The sequence below is a fragment of the Myotis lucifugus genome, unplaced genomic scaffold, assembly GCF_000147115.1.
Source record: "Myotis lucifugus unplaced genomic scaffold, Myoluc2.0 scaffold_365, whole genome shotgun sequence".
NCBI lineage: Eukaryota > Metazoa > Chordata > Mammalia > Chiroptera > Vespertilionidae > Myotis > Myotis lucifugus.
In genome coordinates, this window is record NW_005871413.1 from 184,725 (window position 1) to 201,026 (window position 16,302).

Below are 16,302 nucleotides of genomic sequence, written 5' to 3' on the forward strand. Positions count from 1 at the left end.
TGTACAGACTCAAACCCGGGACTCTGCAGTCCCCAGGCCAATGCTCTACCCACTGAGCCAAACTGGATAGGGCGCCAGCTCTTTTCAGAGAACAGAAGAAAATGCTCCAAGCTCAGGTGACTTTGGGTTTGTTTTATCCTTTTCTGTCTTCATGAATGGATGTCTAGAGGCCTATAAAAACCACTATTGTTCATCTGAGAAGTATATATATATCTAGGGTGTCGAAAAAAATTGTATACACACTTTAAGACTGATAGCTCAATTGATGTTTCTTTCTTTCAGATTTAGCCTACTGGAATTAATAATTATTGAAAGTGTGTATACATTTTTTGGGGACACCCTGTATTGTGTCTCAAATACATGAATGTGGTATTTCTAGGAAACAAGAAATTTAACTTCTTCATATTTCAGAAACACCTCATTGGATGAACACATGGATGATTGAATGCTCAATTATACGTTGCAAAGTGGGCCAAGAGTAGCTTTACAGTTGTATGTGAAACAGAGTTGATTGCTGTATTATTTATTAATTGTTGTATTATTTTCCATAGGAACAACTGTAAAACTACTTTTCTCCACCATAGGCATGTGACTATTCAACTGTATACTAAATTAAAACCCCACTCGCTATATGTGTAGTCTATAAAGTGAAAATGAGCAGAAAAACTAACATTTCTTCCATATCATCTAAAGGACATCACGCCGTTACACAGCATGGAGTTGTTACCGGAATCCCTGACAGTTCACGATGTGGCCGTGGACTTCACCTGGGAGGAGTGGCAGCTCCTGGGCCCCGAGCAGAAGGACCTGTACAGGGATGTGATGTTGGAGACGTACAGCCACCTGGTGTCAGTGGGTGAGGACAGCTCCCCCGTGTCAGTTAGATGGGCCTCAGTCAGTGGCCTTTTCATTCTCAGCTTCTGAAAGCTCTGGCATGTCTGGTCTTCTGAAGTCGTAGGTGAATCTTAGTTTTCGCCCTGGCCCCAGAGAGGAATATTCTCCCTTCTCCTGAGAAAATAGCCTTTACTGTCTAAGTGTGAAAATTGTTTAGTCTTTAAATATTATATTCTATGGTCTTCACAAACCCCAAGTCCTATTCAGTGTGTCTAAGGCTTCCATCATTCCCCATGAACAGGTTGTGAGGCCACCAAACCAGATGTACTTTCCAAGTTGGATCACAGGGAAGCACCATGGACAGTGGCAGGTGAACTCCTCTGTGGAACCTGTTCAGGTGAGTGAGAACCAGCACAGGGGGGCTGTGGAAATCACATTCTAGGCGCTCAGAGAAGGGGCTCAGAGGTGAAGGGATTTGAGGATAGGTGAGCAGTGCCTCAGTGTATGTCCTTCCCAGTGAGAGAGAGACCCCTTTCTGTTTGTAGGAGTTTAGAGAAAAATAGATCCCTTACTCTCTTCTGGGATTTGATCCCTCTTTATCTGCACCTTGAGTTTTGGTTGTATGGTTTTTATTTTTTTAAATATGTTTTTTTTTTTGTTTTTGTTTTTAGAGAGAGAGGAAGGGAGAGGAATAGAGAGATAGAATCACTTTGTAGAAAGAGAATCATTGGTCGGCTGCTCTCTGCACGCCCCATACTAGCTATTGAGCCTGCAACCCAGGCATGTGCCCTGTTCAGGAATCGAACTGTGACCTGGTTCACAGGTTGTCGCTCAACCACTGAGCCATGCCACCCGGACATGGTTCTTTTTTTTTTTTTCAGGATACTCAAATCTTTCCCTTCTGCATACTCTTCCACCTCCCCTGCTATGAGACTGCACTGGCCAAGGCCGCCCTTCAGTGACAAAATTCTCACTGTCTTCTGAGCACTGCTGCTTTCTGCCCCCGTTGATGTTGATTGCCTTCCTAACATCCACCCCATCTTGGATGCTGTGTCCCCAAGTAAAATGACTCACTGTGCTTTCCTTTCTTTTTTCTCTTATCTTCTCTTTTTCTTCACTCTGAGGTTCTTCATAGATCCTGGTTTCCATTTTCTCATCGGAACCACTATCCCTTCAAAGTTTCATTCATTCTAATCAGCTAAGCTTCTTTTGTTCCCCTCACAAGACTCCCATAGTGCAACCTCCCCAATGGGATCCACCACAGACGCTATTCTGTGGAATTTACTCATCTCGATGGCAACTCTCAATGAGCTCCCAGTCACGGCAAGAAACTAAAATTATCGTCCCTCCTAGAGAACCCCTGTAAGTTTAGGTTCTCCTTCATTCCTGTGCACCTGCCCCCCTGGCCATCCAGCCATCATATCAGTTCCCTACCCACAGCGCTCTCTTGTTCATGATGTGATTTAACTAGAACATTTAACTAGGTACATTCCAGCCTAAATAATACTCTTGCTGACTTCAAATGAATTCCTTTGTGCATTTTCTAATTTTGAACTTTGTTCTTGTTTATTGTAGATGTTACCATTGTAGCATTCACTTCCCTCAAACTTTCATTTTCTCCCTACCATAGAATGAGGACATTCAGTCCTGGTTAACTCTAATACCCATCAAATGATGATAAAAATTTTTCTTCCTGTTATTTGCATGATATGATATGTTGTTCATAAAGAGATAGATTTTTTTAAAAATATATTTTATTGATTTTTCACAGAGAGGAAGGGAGAGAGATAGAGAGTTAGAAACATCGATGAGAGAGAAACATCGATCAGCCGCCTCCTGCACATCTCCCACTGGGGATGTGCCCACAACCCAGGTACATGCCCTTGACTGGAATCGAACCCGGGACCCTTCAGTCCGCAGGCTGACGCTCTATCCACTGAGCCAAACCGGTTTCGGCAAGAGATAGATTTTTTATCTTTTTTCAAAAATGCTGCCCAATGTATTTCATACCTGTTGTTGCTTCCTTGTTTCATCCTCTACAAATTATTTTTAGATAATGTAGTGTATACTGGGCATAACAGCAGTGAGACAAAGCATGCAAATATACCAAGAGCTTTCATTTTAAGAGAAGGCGTAAGAAAATGAATCAAAACACACAAATAAATTATATATCGATGAGGTGAAAACTGCTGTGATAAAAATTAAGTCTGAAGAATGGAGCAGTAGGTGCTGGGGATCGGGCTGCTCTTTAAGGAAGAGAACTCCTCTCTGATAAGATGCTTTTGAGCCAAGAGATGAGGGACATTAGGCTGCTGGGTTAGAAGATTCCATGTAGAGAGGCCAGCGAGTAGAAAAGGCAGGAATGTGTTTGAGAAACATTCAGGAGCTGGTGTGGATGGAGCAGAGTGGGCTGTGGGGAACATTCCAGAAATAACAGACAGTCGCTGGCCGGGAGGAACAGGAAAAGCAGGCAGAAGGCTACTGCTGTAGTCTGAAAGAGGGACTTGCTTCCACATGTGGAAGGGGTTTTAGTCCAATTCTTGGCATATTCATAGGGAGGACAGGCGGGATTGATCATTGAGGTAGATGCTGTGTGTGAGTGAGAGTACCAGATGAAGGGTGATACTGAGAAGTTTTTTCTGGTTACAGGGAAGAGTGGAGTTCTCATTTACGTTAATGGAGATGAGATGTGGAGAAGGATTTGGGTTGCAAAATCAGGGTTCTTTCCTGGAGGTTAAGTCACAGGTGCTAGGAGCTCCCTGTTGTGTTATCACCTTACTCCCACCATGCCCACCTCACTAATGAGCCCACAGGGTCCTGGCTTCTAAAATGTAACTTGTTTTCCTCCACCTCTCTCCATCTCCACCAGGGTCCTCAAACTACGGCCCGCGGGCCACATGCAAATACAAATATTGTATTTGTTCCCGATTTGTTTTTTTACTTCAAAATAAGATATGTGTAGTGTGCATAGGAATTTGTTCATAGTTTTTTTTTTAAACTATAGTCCGGCCCTCCAACGGTCTGAGGGACAGTGAACTGGCCCTCTGTTTAAAAAGTTTGAGGACCCCTGATCTCCACTGTGCCTTCCCACCCGTTTTCACAACCGGTTGCTGTTTTGTGCACGTCTTTGTCCTTTAAGTGGCTTCATCAAACTGCAGTGTAGGCCCCTTGTAGGTGAGGACTGTGTCTGTGTGTCCCCAACCTAGGAGCGTGTTGGTACACAGTAGTCAGCAGTGAGGAATGTGGAAGGAGTGTCTGTCCCTCTCCAGTTTGGTTAAGGTGGCCCTTTTCTGTGTCTGTTGATACCATAAATTGCCTATATTTTACAGTCTGCATGTGTGTCATATCCTTAGGAATTAGACAAATATATATTTCATCATAGAACCTGTTTTTATATTCAACTTTTACCTTCCCTTTCTTTTTATTACTGTGTTTTCCAAAGAACACTGAACATGGAATTTGTAACATACAATTTTATTGATTTCAGAGAGGAAAGCAGAGAGAGAGAGAGAGAGAGAGAGAGAGAGAGAAATATCAATGATGAGAAAGAATCACTGATTGGCTGCCTCCAGCATGCCCCCTACTAGGGATTGAGCCTGCAACCCGGGCATGTGCCCTGACTGGGAATCGAACCAAAACCTCCTATTTCATAGGTCGATGCTCAACCACTTAGCCAAGCCAGCTGGGCGGAATGTATCAGGATAATTTTTTTTATTACCTTTCTTCCAGTTCAAGATGTTGGATGAGTTCATTGTTCTGTTCTTCCCTAGAAATCTGTAAACATGACGATAATCTGCCGGAACACTTACAAAATGAAAGCCTAGAACAATGGCATCAACGTAACACCTGTGAAAATACCGCCCATGAGAGCACAAACCGTTCTCTGTTAGGACAAAAACATATGTTTGACTCACATGGAAAAAATATGAAATCAGATTTTTCTTTACTTAACCGGAGGAGAAACTATGAAATCAAGACGCCCACTGAGTATTCTAAAGCTGGACAATCCTTTCTCCATGCTAACGGTGAACAATTTCAGGCTGAAATGAAATTTCACAAAAGCCAAAAACTCCTCAACACTGAGTCCCAACTCGTCAAACCTCAGAAACCTCAGAAAAGAGAGAAGGCTCACGTATGCAGTGACTGTGGGAAAGCCTTCAAGAAGAAGTCTTGCCTCACTGGTCACCAGGTCATTCATACAGGTGAGAAGCCACATCAATGCAGGGAGGACGGGAAAGCTTTCTCCAGAAAGTCCATGCTCACTGAACGCCAGAGAACACACACAGGGGAGAAACCTTATAAATGCTCTGAATGTGGCAAAGCATTTCTCAAAAAATCCTTACTCAACATACATCAGAGAACACACACAGGAGAGAAGCCCTTCACATGCACTGAGTGTGGAAAAGGCTTCACCCGGAACGGCGACCTCGTTGTACACAGGCGGATTCACACGGGGGAGAAACCTTGTATCTGCAAGGAATGTGGGAAAGGCTTCATCCGGATGAGCAATCTCACTGTACACAGGCGAATTCACACGGGGGAGAAGCCTTATATATGCAACGAATGTGGGAAAGGCTTCATCCAGAAGGGCGATCTCATAGCACATCAGAGGTTTCACACAGGAAAGACCCCCTTTGTGTGCAGCGAGTGTGGAAAATTCTTCTCCCGGAAGTTAAGTCTCATTAAACATCAAAGAATTCACACGACAGAGAGACCCTATACCTGCAACACGTGTGGGGAAGCTTTTGCCTACGTGTCTACCCTTGTGACACATAAAAAAATACACCCAAGAGCAACTCATGGTGGCCCAGTCAAGGCGATACTTCCTCGCTCAGAGAGTCCCCGCTCATCACAGACCAGTGTTGCCCTGCAGGAGATAAACCTTGTTGATACGGTGACTATGCCGGGGCCTTCTGTGGTCCCTCCGACAGTATTAAACATGAGTGGGCCTCTAGCAAACAGGAATGTAGTCACCGTGGGTGAGCCTGAGGCCAGAGGTACACAGGACAGAAACCTTCTGAATGCAGTGAGTGTGGTCTCACCGTCAGTGACCAATTATGTGTTACTTTATGTCATAGGAAACCAATAGGAGTCAGGTATGTGTTACTTTATGTCACAGGAAACCAATAGGTGTCATCCTGTGTGCAAAGATTTCATCAAAAAATTCTAGTTCAGCCCTAACCGGTTTGGCTCAGTGGATAGAGCGTCGGCCTGCGGACTGAAGGGTCCCAGGTTCGATTCCGGTCAAGGGCATGTACCTTGGTTGTGGGCACATACTCAGTAGGGAGTGTGCAGGAGGCAGCTGATCGATGTTTCTCTCAACTCTCTATTCCTCTCCCTTCCTCTCTGTAAAAAAAAAATCAATAAAATGTATTTTTTTAAAAAAAAATTCTGGTTCAGGTTATTGTCGAAAAGTATATCCTGAGAGAAATTGTCTACGTGCTGAAACTGGGAAGTTATGAGAGTCTCCTGCTATTACATATATGCACTGCTATGAAGGCATATTCTGATCTTAACCCAAACACATACATCAATTGGTCAATTGTGTCAGTTGAAGAAATAAAAGGAGCTATTTGGAGGTAATAAGTGAATTTTGAAAACATGAACGTAATTGTATCTGAAATGTTGGTATGAGCGAAAACCACTAAAGTACTAATACTGGATTAGTGGTATATGTGCATGTATTTATCAATTCAGTTTCCCCAGACCAGTGTGAATGGTTAATTGAAAATGGGCGTGTCTACCTAAACTCTTTAAGAAGTTTATGTTATGCAGAGGGACCTATGAAACAGAAGCTTTATATTGGGTCTATTCATTTATTTATACTGAGTTTCTGTCAAGTACTTCCTTTGTACCTGGTTCTGTTCCAGGAGCTGAAGAGGCAGTAGTGATGAAAAGAGAAGAAGGTCATGGTGTCCCAGAGACAGCATTCAGGTGGTCATGTGATCTTATCTCTAAGTGGCACCTGTACACACCAGCTAATCGTGTAAGGGTATATCAGTGTCTACACCCGGGAAACGGGCCTGGTCTTAGTTTGTTCTCATTGCGGTAAGACAATACCATAGCCTGGGTGGCTTATAGAAGCAGAAATTTATTTAAATAGAACTCATTTTGTAAATTATATTCATGCCTATCACAATGCTGTACGCCTAAAACTAATATAATGCTATATGTCCACTGTAATTGGAGCCCTCATGAACTGTAAGCAAACTAAACAAAATGCGAACTAGAGAGGATCAAAAAACTTACTCCCATTTGGGTTTATTTGTGGCTGTAAGAGAAAGTTTACCAATTAGGAAACAGTTTCAATGTACTGAGGGATCTGCAATTGGCATAAGAATATTATTAAAATATTTTGCAAACCCGACTGGTGTTGCTCAGTGATTGACCTCTGAACCAGGAGGTCAGGGTTCAATTCCAGATCTGGGTACATGCCCGGGTTGTGGGCTCCATCCACAGTGTGGGGCGTGCAGGAGGCAGCTGATCAATAATTCAGTCTCATCATTGACATTTCCTTCCCTTCATCTCTGAGATCAATAAAAATATTTTTAGAAAAAGAAGAAATAATTCTTGCCCTAGCTGGTTTAGCTCAGTGGATAGAGCATCGGCCTGGGAACTAAAGGGTCCCAGGTTCGATACCAGTTAAGGACACATGCCTGGGTTTCGGGCTGGATCCCCAGTAGGGGGCGTGCAGGAGGCAACCAATCCATGATTCTCATCATTGATGTTTCTTTCTCTCTCTCCCTTTCCCTTCCTCTCTGAAATCAATAAAAATATTTTTTAAAGAAAGAAATAATTCTTTATGTTGAAATTATTACATATATCCTATTTTCCCCCCATGGATCCCCTCCAGCCAGCCCCCGCCCACTGCCCCAGGCCCTTACCTCCCCATTGTCTGTGTCCATGGATTATGCATATATGCCATGCCTTCTTTCTAGGGCAGTTCATCCAATCTCTCTTCCACAACAAATCTGATCAAATAATTTGCAGAAAACATGAGGTCCCTTCTACTGGCTGTTTTGTCCGGATGATGGTTTGCAGCTCCCAGATCTGCTCATTCATGGGAAGCAGCTTAAACTGAGCCCCAATCTGCAAGGAGAGTTGGCTGTCACTTAGGAGGGTGAGGCTGGTGGATGAGTCAGAGTTGCCACTGTCAACATCTCAGGATCCAGGCTGGCTCTGGCGTCTTCCAATGTGCATTGGAATATATGCATTGACACTAAGGATCCCCCTCCGCCAGGATAGTGCTCTCCTGGGGGCTCCCACCTCCTCGGACCCTCTAGCTTCTGTTGCCCTCTCACCTCCTGGTCTTCTATTGCTTCCCATTGGTGACTAAATTTTTCATCTTTACAAAACAAATAAAAACTGTTGCAAGGGTGCCGTAAAGCACGTTTCAAGTGCGCAGTAGCCATATATGTTTCAAGTGCTCAGTAGCCATATATGTGTGACTAGTAGCGACCTCATCGGACAGCACAATGAACAAAACTTTGTAGCTAACAATATGGCTACTCAGAGAAATCTCATAATTTGCATTATGCCAGGGAGTTATATTGGAGGGCACTGCTTGAAATGATTCTATATTTCCCAGCCCAGAAAAATAAAAACCAGTTGTATGTTGATTTGGGAAGTGACTGGTTGTGCTAAAATTACTAATCAGAGTTTTTTGTCACTGACAGGAATGAGCCATTGAAAGGCGATCATAAAAAATTGTAGAAAACAGTTGTCTCTAGCCGAAACCGGTTTGGCTCAGTGGATGGAGCGTCAGTCAGCCTGCGGACTGAAAGATCCCAGGTTCGATTCCGGTCAGGGGCATGTGCCTGGGTTTCGGGCACATGCCCGGTGGGAGATGTGCAGGAGGCAGCTGATCGATGTTTCTCTCTCATCGATGTTTCTAACTCTCTGTCTCTCTCCCTTCCTCTCTGTAAAATATCAATAAAAAATATATTTAAAAAACAAAAAAACAAAAAACAGTTGTCTCACCCAGTCTGGGTCGGTCAGTGGTCGAGCATCGGACCTATGAACCAGGAGTTCACAGTTCCATTCCAGGTCCAGGTTGCAGGCTTGATCCCCAGTGTGGGGCTTGCAGAAGGCAGCAGGTCATTGATGTTTCTATCTGTATGATTCTCTCTGATGTTTCTCTCTCGCCTCCTTTCCTCTCTGAAATCAGTGAAAATAGATTTTAAAAAGGAACAGTTATCTCCCCACAAATTATTCTTTTTTTTGTTGTTATTGTTAATCCTCACCCTAGAATATTTTTCCATCGATTTTTCAGAGAGTAAGGGAGAGGGAGAGAAAGAGAGAAACCAGGTCCAGGGAATCTGAAACCAAGGTATATGTACTTAACCAGAATTCAATCCCGGAACCTTTGGTCCAAGGATCGACACTCTATCCACTAAGCAAAAACAGTCTAGGGCACAAATTATTTTTTAAAATATATATATTTTTATCCTCAGGGGAGAGAGAGAGAGAGAGAAGAATGGACACATCACTGATGAGAGAGAATATTTTTTTAAAAATATATTTTATTGATTTTTTTACAGAGAGGAAGGGAGAGAGATAGAGAGTTAGAAACATCGATGAGAGAGAAACATCGATCAGCTGCCTCTTGCACATCTCCTACTGGGGATGTGCCCGCAACCCAGGTACATGCCCTTGACCGGAATCGAACTTGGGACCTTTCAGTCTGCAGGCCAACGCTCTATCCATTGAGCCAAACCGGTTTCGGCAAGAGAGAATATTGATCGCCTTCCCCTTGCATGACTCCCACCTGTGATAGAGCACACAACCCAGGCATATGCCCTGACCAGGAATTGAACAGCCACCTCCTGGTTCATAGGTGGATGCTCAGCCTCTGAGTCACATCGGCTGACCATACGGTCCCCCCCAAAATCATGTGTGAGTAGAAACTTTAACTGAATTTAAACTGGGCAGAGCAGGAGAGAAAAAGGTGTTCAGAATAAATAGAGCAAAAAGGGTGACAAGAATCTTAGTCTCTAAGAATGGAGAATGTGGGGGATGGGGTGTGAGATCCTTAAGGGATGTTGTCAAGCAAAGCCTTTGCATTTGTCCAAGGGACTATCAATCATTCTTAAGAGCTGCCACCATTTCAAAGCTTCCAGCTCCACTGTTTCCTGCTGAATTGAGACATGTGCTTTCTCTTCCTTTTCCCTCTCCTTCTCCTGGGAGAGGGACTCTGGTTCTTTCACTCTCCAGGGCACTCTCCCTTAGTCTCATAACTGTCCCATAGTTTCCCACGATCCACACTATAAACAGTTTTGCTTTTGGGAAAGAAATGGAAATTAGCTCTGCTATGTGGTGGCTCTTTCAGGATTTAATCTCAAATGCTGGTTTTGGGGTAATTTATACTCCTTCAGACATATTTTCAGGCACCAAATGTTGTGCCGGACACTGTAGTACCCACTGAAGTTCCATCAGTAAGCAAAGCAGGCAAAGGAACAGCTTTTATGGACCTTATAATGGCGGGAGAGAGACAGTAAATGGATTGTGCAATCTCAGCAGGTGATAAATCCTATGAGGAAGAATAACAGGCCAAAACCGGTTTGGCTCAGTGGATAGGGCGTCGGCCTGCGGACTGAAGGGTCCCAGGTTCGATTCCGGTCAAGGGCATGTACCTGGGTTGCGGGCACATCCTCAGTAGGAGATGTGCAAGAGGCGGCTGATCGATGTTTCTCTCTCATCGGTGTTTCTAACTCTCTATCTCTCTCCCTTCCTCTCTGTAAAAAATCAATAAAATGTATTTAAAAAAAAAAGAATAACAGACAGCAATAGATACTAATTTATAATAATGTATATGTTGTAATGGGATGGGGGGTGGTATTCTGGCCCTGCTCTGTTAGGCTTTTCTGGATATATTTTGAACCAAGACTGAGGGACTGGGGGGAGTCACCCATCATAATGTGTGTATCAAGAAAACATTCCAGCCTAGCTTGTTTGGCTCACTGGATAGAGCGTCGGCCTGCGGACTGAAAGGTCCCAGGTTCGATTCCAGTCAAGGGCATGTACCTTGGTTGCGGGCACATCCCCAGTGGGAGGTGTGCAGGAGGCAGCTGATCGATGGCTCTCTCTCATGGATGTTTCTAGCTCTCTATCCCTCTCCCTTCCTCTCTGTAAAAAAATCAATAAAATATATTTTAAAAAAAGAGAGAGAACATTCCACCCCTAGCCGGTTTGGCTCAGTAAGTACAGCATAAGCTCTTGGATGGAAGGGTCCCGTGTTCAGTTCTGGTCAAGGGCACATACCTGGGTTGCAGACTCCTGCCTGGCCCCGGGGCCAGTGGTCGGGGATCACGCAAGAGGCACCCAATCGATGTGTTTCACATCGATATTTCTATCTTCCCCTCTCTCTTCCACTCTCTCTAAAAATCAATGGAGCCGAACCGGTTTGGCTCAGTGGATAGAGCGTCAGCCTGTGGACTCAATGGTCCCGGGTTCGATTCCGGTCAAGGGCATGTACCCTGGTTGCGGGCACATCCCCAGTGGGGGCATGCAGGAGGCAACTGATCGATGCTTCTCTCTCATCGATGTTTCTAACTCTCTATCCCTCTCCCTTCTCTGTAAAAAAATCAATAAAATATAAAATAAAAATAAAAATAAAAATAAATAAAAATCAATGGAGAAGTATCCTCTGGTGAAGATTATAAGAGAGAGGGAGAGGGAGAGGGAGAGAGAGAGAGAGAGAGAGAGAGAACATTCCAGGATGGTTTTTATCCTTTAATATATTTTTTAAAATTTTCAATTACAGTTGACATGCAGCATTATATTAGATTCAGGTGTACAGTGATTAGGCATGTGTATAACTTACAAAATGATCCCCAGTAAGTCCAGCACAGGGCTGTTTCTGATGATGGACAGGCTTCCTGCCTCAGAATCTTAAAATGAATGCACATTTCCCGTTCACATCTCACATCCCCTAAACCAGAAACTCCAGTACTGAACCGGGTTCCAGGACTATTGAGTTTTAACAGCGGCCTCATGCACACCTCAATCTGACATTCTTTGCCCTAAATCCTGGATTACAGCCCCATCACCACCCTTACAATATACCCCGTAATGGGATGGATTCATGATGTGGCCTTGCCATTGATTCCAGACTTTTACTGCCTTCACTTTAGTGGCCTTTTTCAGGGTCCCCACCCCCCATGACAATTTAGGCTTCTCCCAGAGTTCCTCTCTCCTCGTTGGTGATGCCCAGCCTCACACTGTACCAGCTTCTGAAAACCTTTCTGTTATTAAAAAGTGCTTCAGGCCCTGACCAGTTTGGCTCAGTGGCTACAGCATTGGCCTGTGTTCTGAAGGGTCCCAGGTTCGATTCCGGTCAAGGGCATGTACCTTGGTTGCAGGCACATCCCCAGTAGGGGGTGTGCAGGAGGCAGCTGATCGATGTTTCTCTCTCATCGATGTTTCTAACTCTCTATTTCTTTCCCTTCCTCTCTGTAAAAAATCAATAAAATATATTTTTAAAAAATAAAAAAAATAAAAATTAAGATAAATGAATGCAGTCAATGAATGCTTGAGATATTCTTAATAACAGTAAAATATTGGCAGTTCACTGAGCCAATATAATTTAAAAAAATAGTAAGTACCCTTTGACGTCTGTATTGGTATATCCAAAGGAGGCGCGTGGGTCCACCTGTGCGTAAGTTCCCAAGAAGTGGAACAAGGAGCGCCTCCTGCGCTGCTTCTTCTGCCACCTGAGGTCCTCATGGATCCTTTGGGAACGTTTTGCGTGTGCACAGGAAATACAAAGTGGAGCATACACTTCTCTGCCCAGCCCGCTGAAAGCAACTGAGCTCGCACCGTGTTGGCATCACGAAGCTCTCAAAATGTACCCGTTTTTTCCGCAAGCGTCCAAGTGCCCGCAAAGGAGATCATTTCAGCAGCTTCTCACCCGACCGCCATCCCTGGCTACGTGCATGCAATTCGCAGCTGTAGCATCTGTACGGCAGTCAGGCGTCCCAACATGGCGGCCCCCAAGGGCCCCCGCTGCGTGGGCGCGGCCATCTTGCCCCTGAACGCACGGAAAACGTACGGCAAAGCGTAAGCCTCGTTTCTTCAAAAGCCCGAGATCCTCCTCGGCCACCGTAGAGGCAGCGGGACGCGCGCAGAAGTTGAAAGGGTTCGCGCGCTGTTTGTGCGGTAAGGCGGCGTTTTGAGGGAAAACTCAGGTGAGTGCACGGAAGTGTTTGCGTCGCGGTAGGAGTTTGGTTTCTCACAGGTGACGTGCGGGCGCGGTGTTGTGCGGAGCGTGGAATCATCACGGGGACGGAGGGGGAGGGTAGCAGCGGCGGGAGGACGTAGCTGAGGGGACCCGTGTAGAAACGGGAGGTGAGGTATTTGAAGGGAAGCAGAGGCGTCTGTCGGTGGTCGGGGTGCCCGCGGGGCCGGTGCTCAGATGAAGAGTCTGTAGAGGTGACGACGCCCTTGTCCTGACTGTGAGGCTATGGGCGCTGCGGCTCACCCCACGTGGAAGAAGTGCTGCGGCTCACCCCACGTGGAAGAAGTGCAGGAGGCATTTAGGAAGATGGCGGTGTCAGGTTCAGGTTGGGGTCTAAGACGCGGGTCAGTGATGTTGAGGTCGGCGAGGGAGGTCTGCACACGGCAGTGTCTCGCCCGGGTTTCTGATTAAGAAGGAAGTGTGGTCAGTGTGGTCCTGAGGAGCTTGTAAGGGTGAAGTTTTGGAAGTGGAGGATCCCTGGTGTGTGTTGTAAGGTTAGGACCCGGGCTGCTGTTGGGGCCAAAGGCATTGATCCCAGAGTTCTATTTCCATTCCTTCTGTGTTTTTTTATTTTATTTATTTCTTTATTGATTTCAGAGGGGTAGGGAGAGATTGATAGAAACATCAGTGATGAGAATCATTGATGGGCTGCCTCTTGCACGTCCCCTACTGGGGAACGAGCCCGCAACCCAGGCATGTGCCCTTGGCTGGAATCAACCAGGGACCCTTCAGTCCTCAGGCCCACGCTCTAGCCTACGCTCTTTCCATTGAGCTAAACCGGCTAAGGCAGTCCATCTGTTTTTTGTTGTTTTTTTAAAAAATATATTTTATTTATTTTTTTATAGAGAGGAAGGGAGAGGGATAGAGAGTTAGAAAAATTGATCAGCTGCCTCCTGCACGCCCCCCACTGGGGATGTGCCCGCAACCTAGGCACGTGCCCTTGACCAGAATCGAACTTGGGACCCTTCAGTCCGCAGGCCAACGCTCCATCCACTGAGCCAAACTGGCTCGGGCAGTCCTTCTGTTTTTTTAACCTTCAGTCCATTAATTGACTAACTGGAGACTCAGGGACTAAACCAGCAATGACCAGCCTGTTTTGTCATGTATCCTCTGTGGCATTTGGTCTGCAAATTGGAAAATGTTAATCTATCCCTTTCAGCAAATGTTTGCCAACGCCTGCATCACCTCTTAGTAATGACACTCTCATTGATGTTTCTATCTCTCTCTCCCTCTCCCTTCCTTGCTGAAATCAATAAAAATATATTTTAAAAAAAGAAATGTAGCCGAAACCGGTTTGGCTCAGTGGATAGAGCGTTGGTCTTCGGACTGAGAGGTCCCAGGTTCGATTCCGGTCAAGGGCATGTACCTGGGTTGCGGGCACATCCCCAGTAGGAGATGTGCAGGAGGCAGCTGGTCGATGTTTCTCTCTCATCGATGTTTCTAACTCTCTATCTCTCTCCCTTCCTCTTTGCTGAAATCAATAAAAATATATTTTAAAAAAAGTAATGTAGCTAACATTACAAGGGATAAATTTCCTATAACAAAACAAATGTTTAAAATATTTTGTTTAACTAGTACACTTCAATTTTAGCAGCAGTTGTGTAAAAAATGCAAAGAAAATTCTCTATCAATTACAAGAAAAAGAATATGTCTATTGGCTCTTTTGTTTTGCTTAGAACATCATTTGTCTTAGAATTTGGCTTGCAAACTTTAAAATCAACTATTAAAATGTGACACTACTTTTTCTGGTTAATTCCTTCTGGTGTATTTAGAAAGAAAAAAAGTGCTTCACAGGGAGCAGGTACAATGGGGGATTTGAGGAAGTGGTCAACAAAATTTACCTTTATTAGCATTCAAAGCCAAGACTGCAATGAAATGTGGGTACCCTTAGGCAAGTTCCAAGTCCATGAATGCCTAATGAGGATGTTTCCCTTTGGCAAAGCCTAGCACAGCCCTCCTGCATATTCATCTTTGTGGGGGTGGGGGAGGAGGAGAGCAGTGGTGCCTGGGGTGCTGCTGTGGCTTTCTTCTTTTTTTTTTTTTGTTAAATTAAATCTTTATTGTTCAGATTACATTTGTTCCTCTTTCCCCCCACCCAACTCCCCTCCTCCCAGTTCCCGCCCCACCCTCCACCCTCACTCTCCACCCACTGTCCTAATCCATAGGTGCACGATTTTTGTCCAGTCTCTTCCCGCATCTCCCACTCCCCTTCCCCCCCCAGAATAGTCAGTCCATTCCCTTTCTATGTCCCTGAATTCATTATGATGACCAGTTCATTCTGTACATCAGATTATTTATTCACTTGATTCTTTTTTTTAAAAAATATATTTTATTGACTTTTTACAGAGAGGAAGGGAGAGGGACAGAGTTAGAAACATTGATGAGAGAGAAACATCGACCAGCAGCCTCCTGCACACCCCCTACTGGGGATGTGCCCACAACCGAGGTACATGCCCTTGACCAGAATCAAACCTGGGACCCTTCAGTCCGCAGGCTGACGCTCTATCCACTGAGCCAAACCGGTTAGGGCAATTCACTTGATTCTTAGATTCACTTGTTGATAGATGCATGTTTGTTGTTCATAATTTGTATCTTTACCTTTTTCTTCTTCCTCTTCTTAAAGGATACCTTTCAGCATTTCGTATAATACTGGTTTAGTGGTGATGAACTCCTTTAGCTTTTCCTTATCTGTGAAGCTCTTTATCTGACCTTCAATTCTGAATGATAGCTTTGCTGGATAAAGTAATCTTGGTTGTAGGTTCTTGGTATTCATCACTTTGAATATTTCTTGCCATTCCCTTCTGGCCTGCAAAGTTTCTGTTGAGAAATCAGCTGACAGTCGTATGGGTATTCCCTTGTAGGTAATTGAGTCTCTTTCTCTTGCTGCTTTTAAGATTCTCTCTTTGTCTTTTGCTCTTGGCATTTTAATGATGATGTGTCTTGGTGTGGTCCTCTTTGGATTCCTTTTGTTTGGGGTTCTCTGCGCTTCTTGGACCTGTAAGTCCATTTCTTTCACCAGGTGTGCGAAATTTTCTGTCATTATTTCTTCAAATAGGTTTTCAATATCTTGCTGTCTCTCATCATCTGGTACTCCTATAATTCTGATGTTGGTACCTTTGAAACTGTCCCAGAGGCTCCTTACACTATCTTCGTATTTTCGTATTCTTTTCATTTTGCTTTTCCGGTTGGGTATTTTTTGCTTCTTCGCATTTCAAATCTTTGACTTGATTCTT

The 16,302-nt window shown here is 44.5% G+C and overlaps 1 protein-coding gene across 1 annotated transcript in view; it reads left to right on the plus strand.

The window, feature by feature from the left end:
- Window positions 1–700: 700 nt before the first annotated feature.
- The window catches only part of LOC102422224 (zinc finger protein 615-like), a 25,563-nt gene continuing 9,961 nt past the window's right edge, over window positions 701–16,302 (plus strand). The window contains exons 1-5 of the mRNA XM_023764984.1: window positions 701–856; window positions 1,136–1,231; window positions 4,605–5,913; window positions 12,700–12,884; window positions 13,009–13,019. Coding sequence (XP_023620752.1) covers window positions 715–856; window positions 1,136–1,231; window positions 4,605–5,913; window positions 12,700–12,884; window positions 13,009–13,019 — 1,743 coding nt within the window. The 5' untranslated portion in view covers window positions 701–714. The remainder of the gene's footprint in view (window positions 857–1,135; window positions 1,232–4,604; window positions 5,914–12,699; window positions 12,885–13,008; window positions 13,020–16,302) is intronic.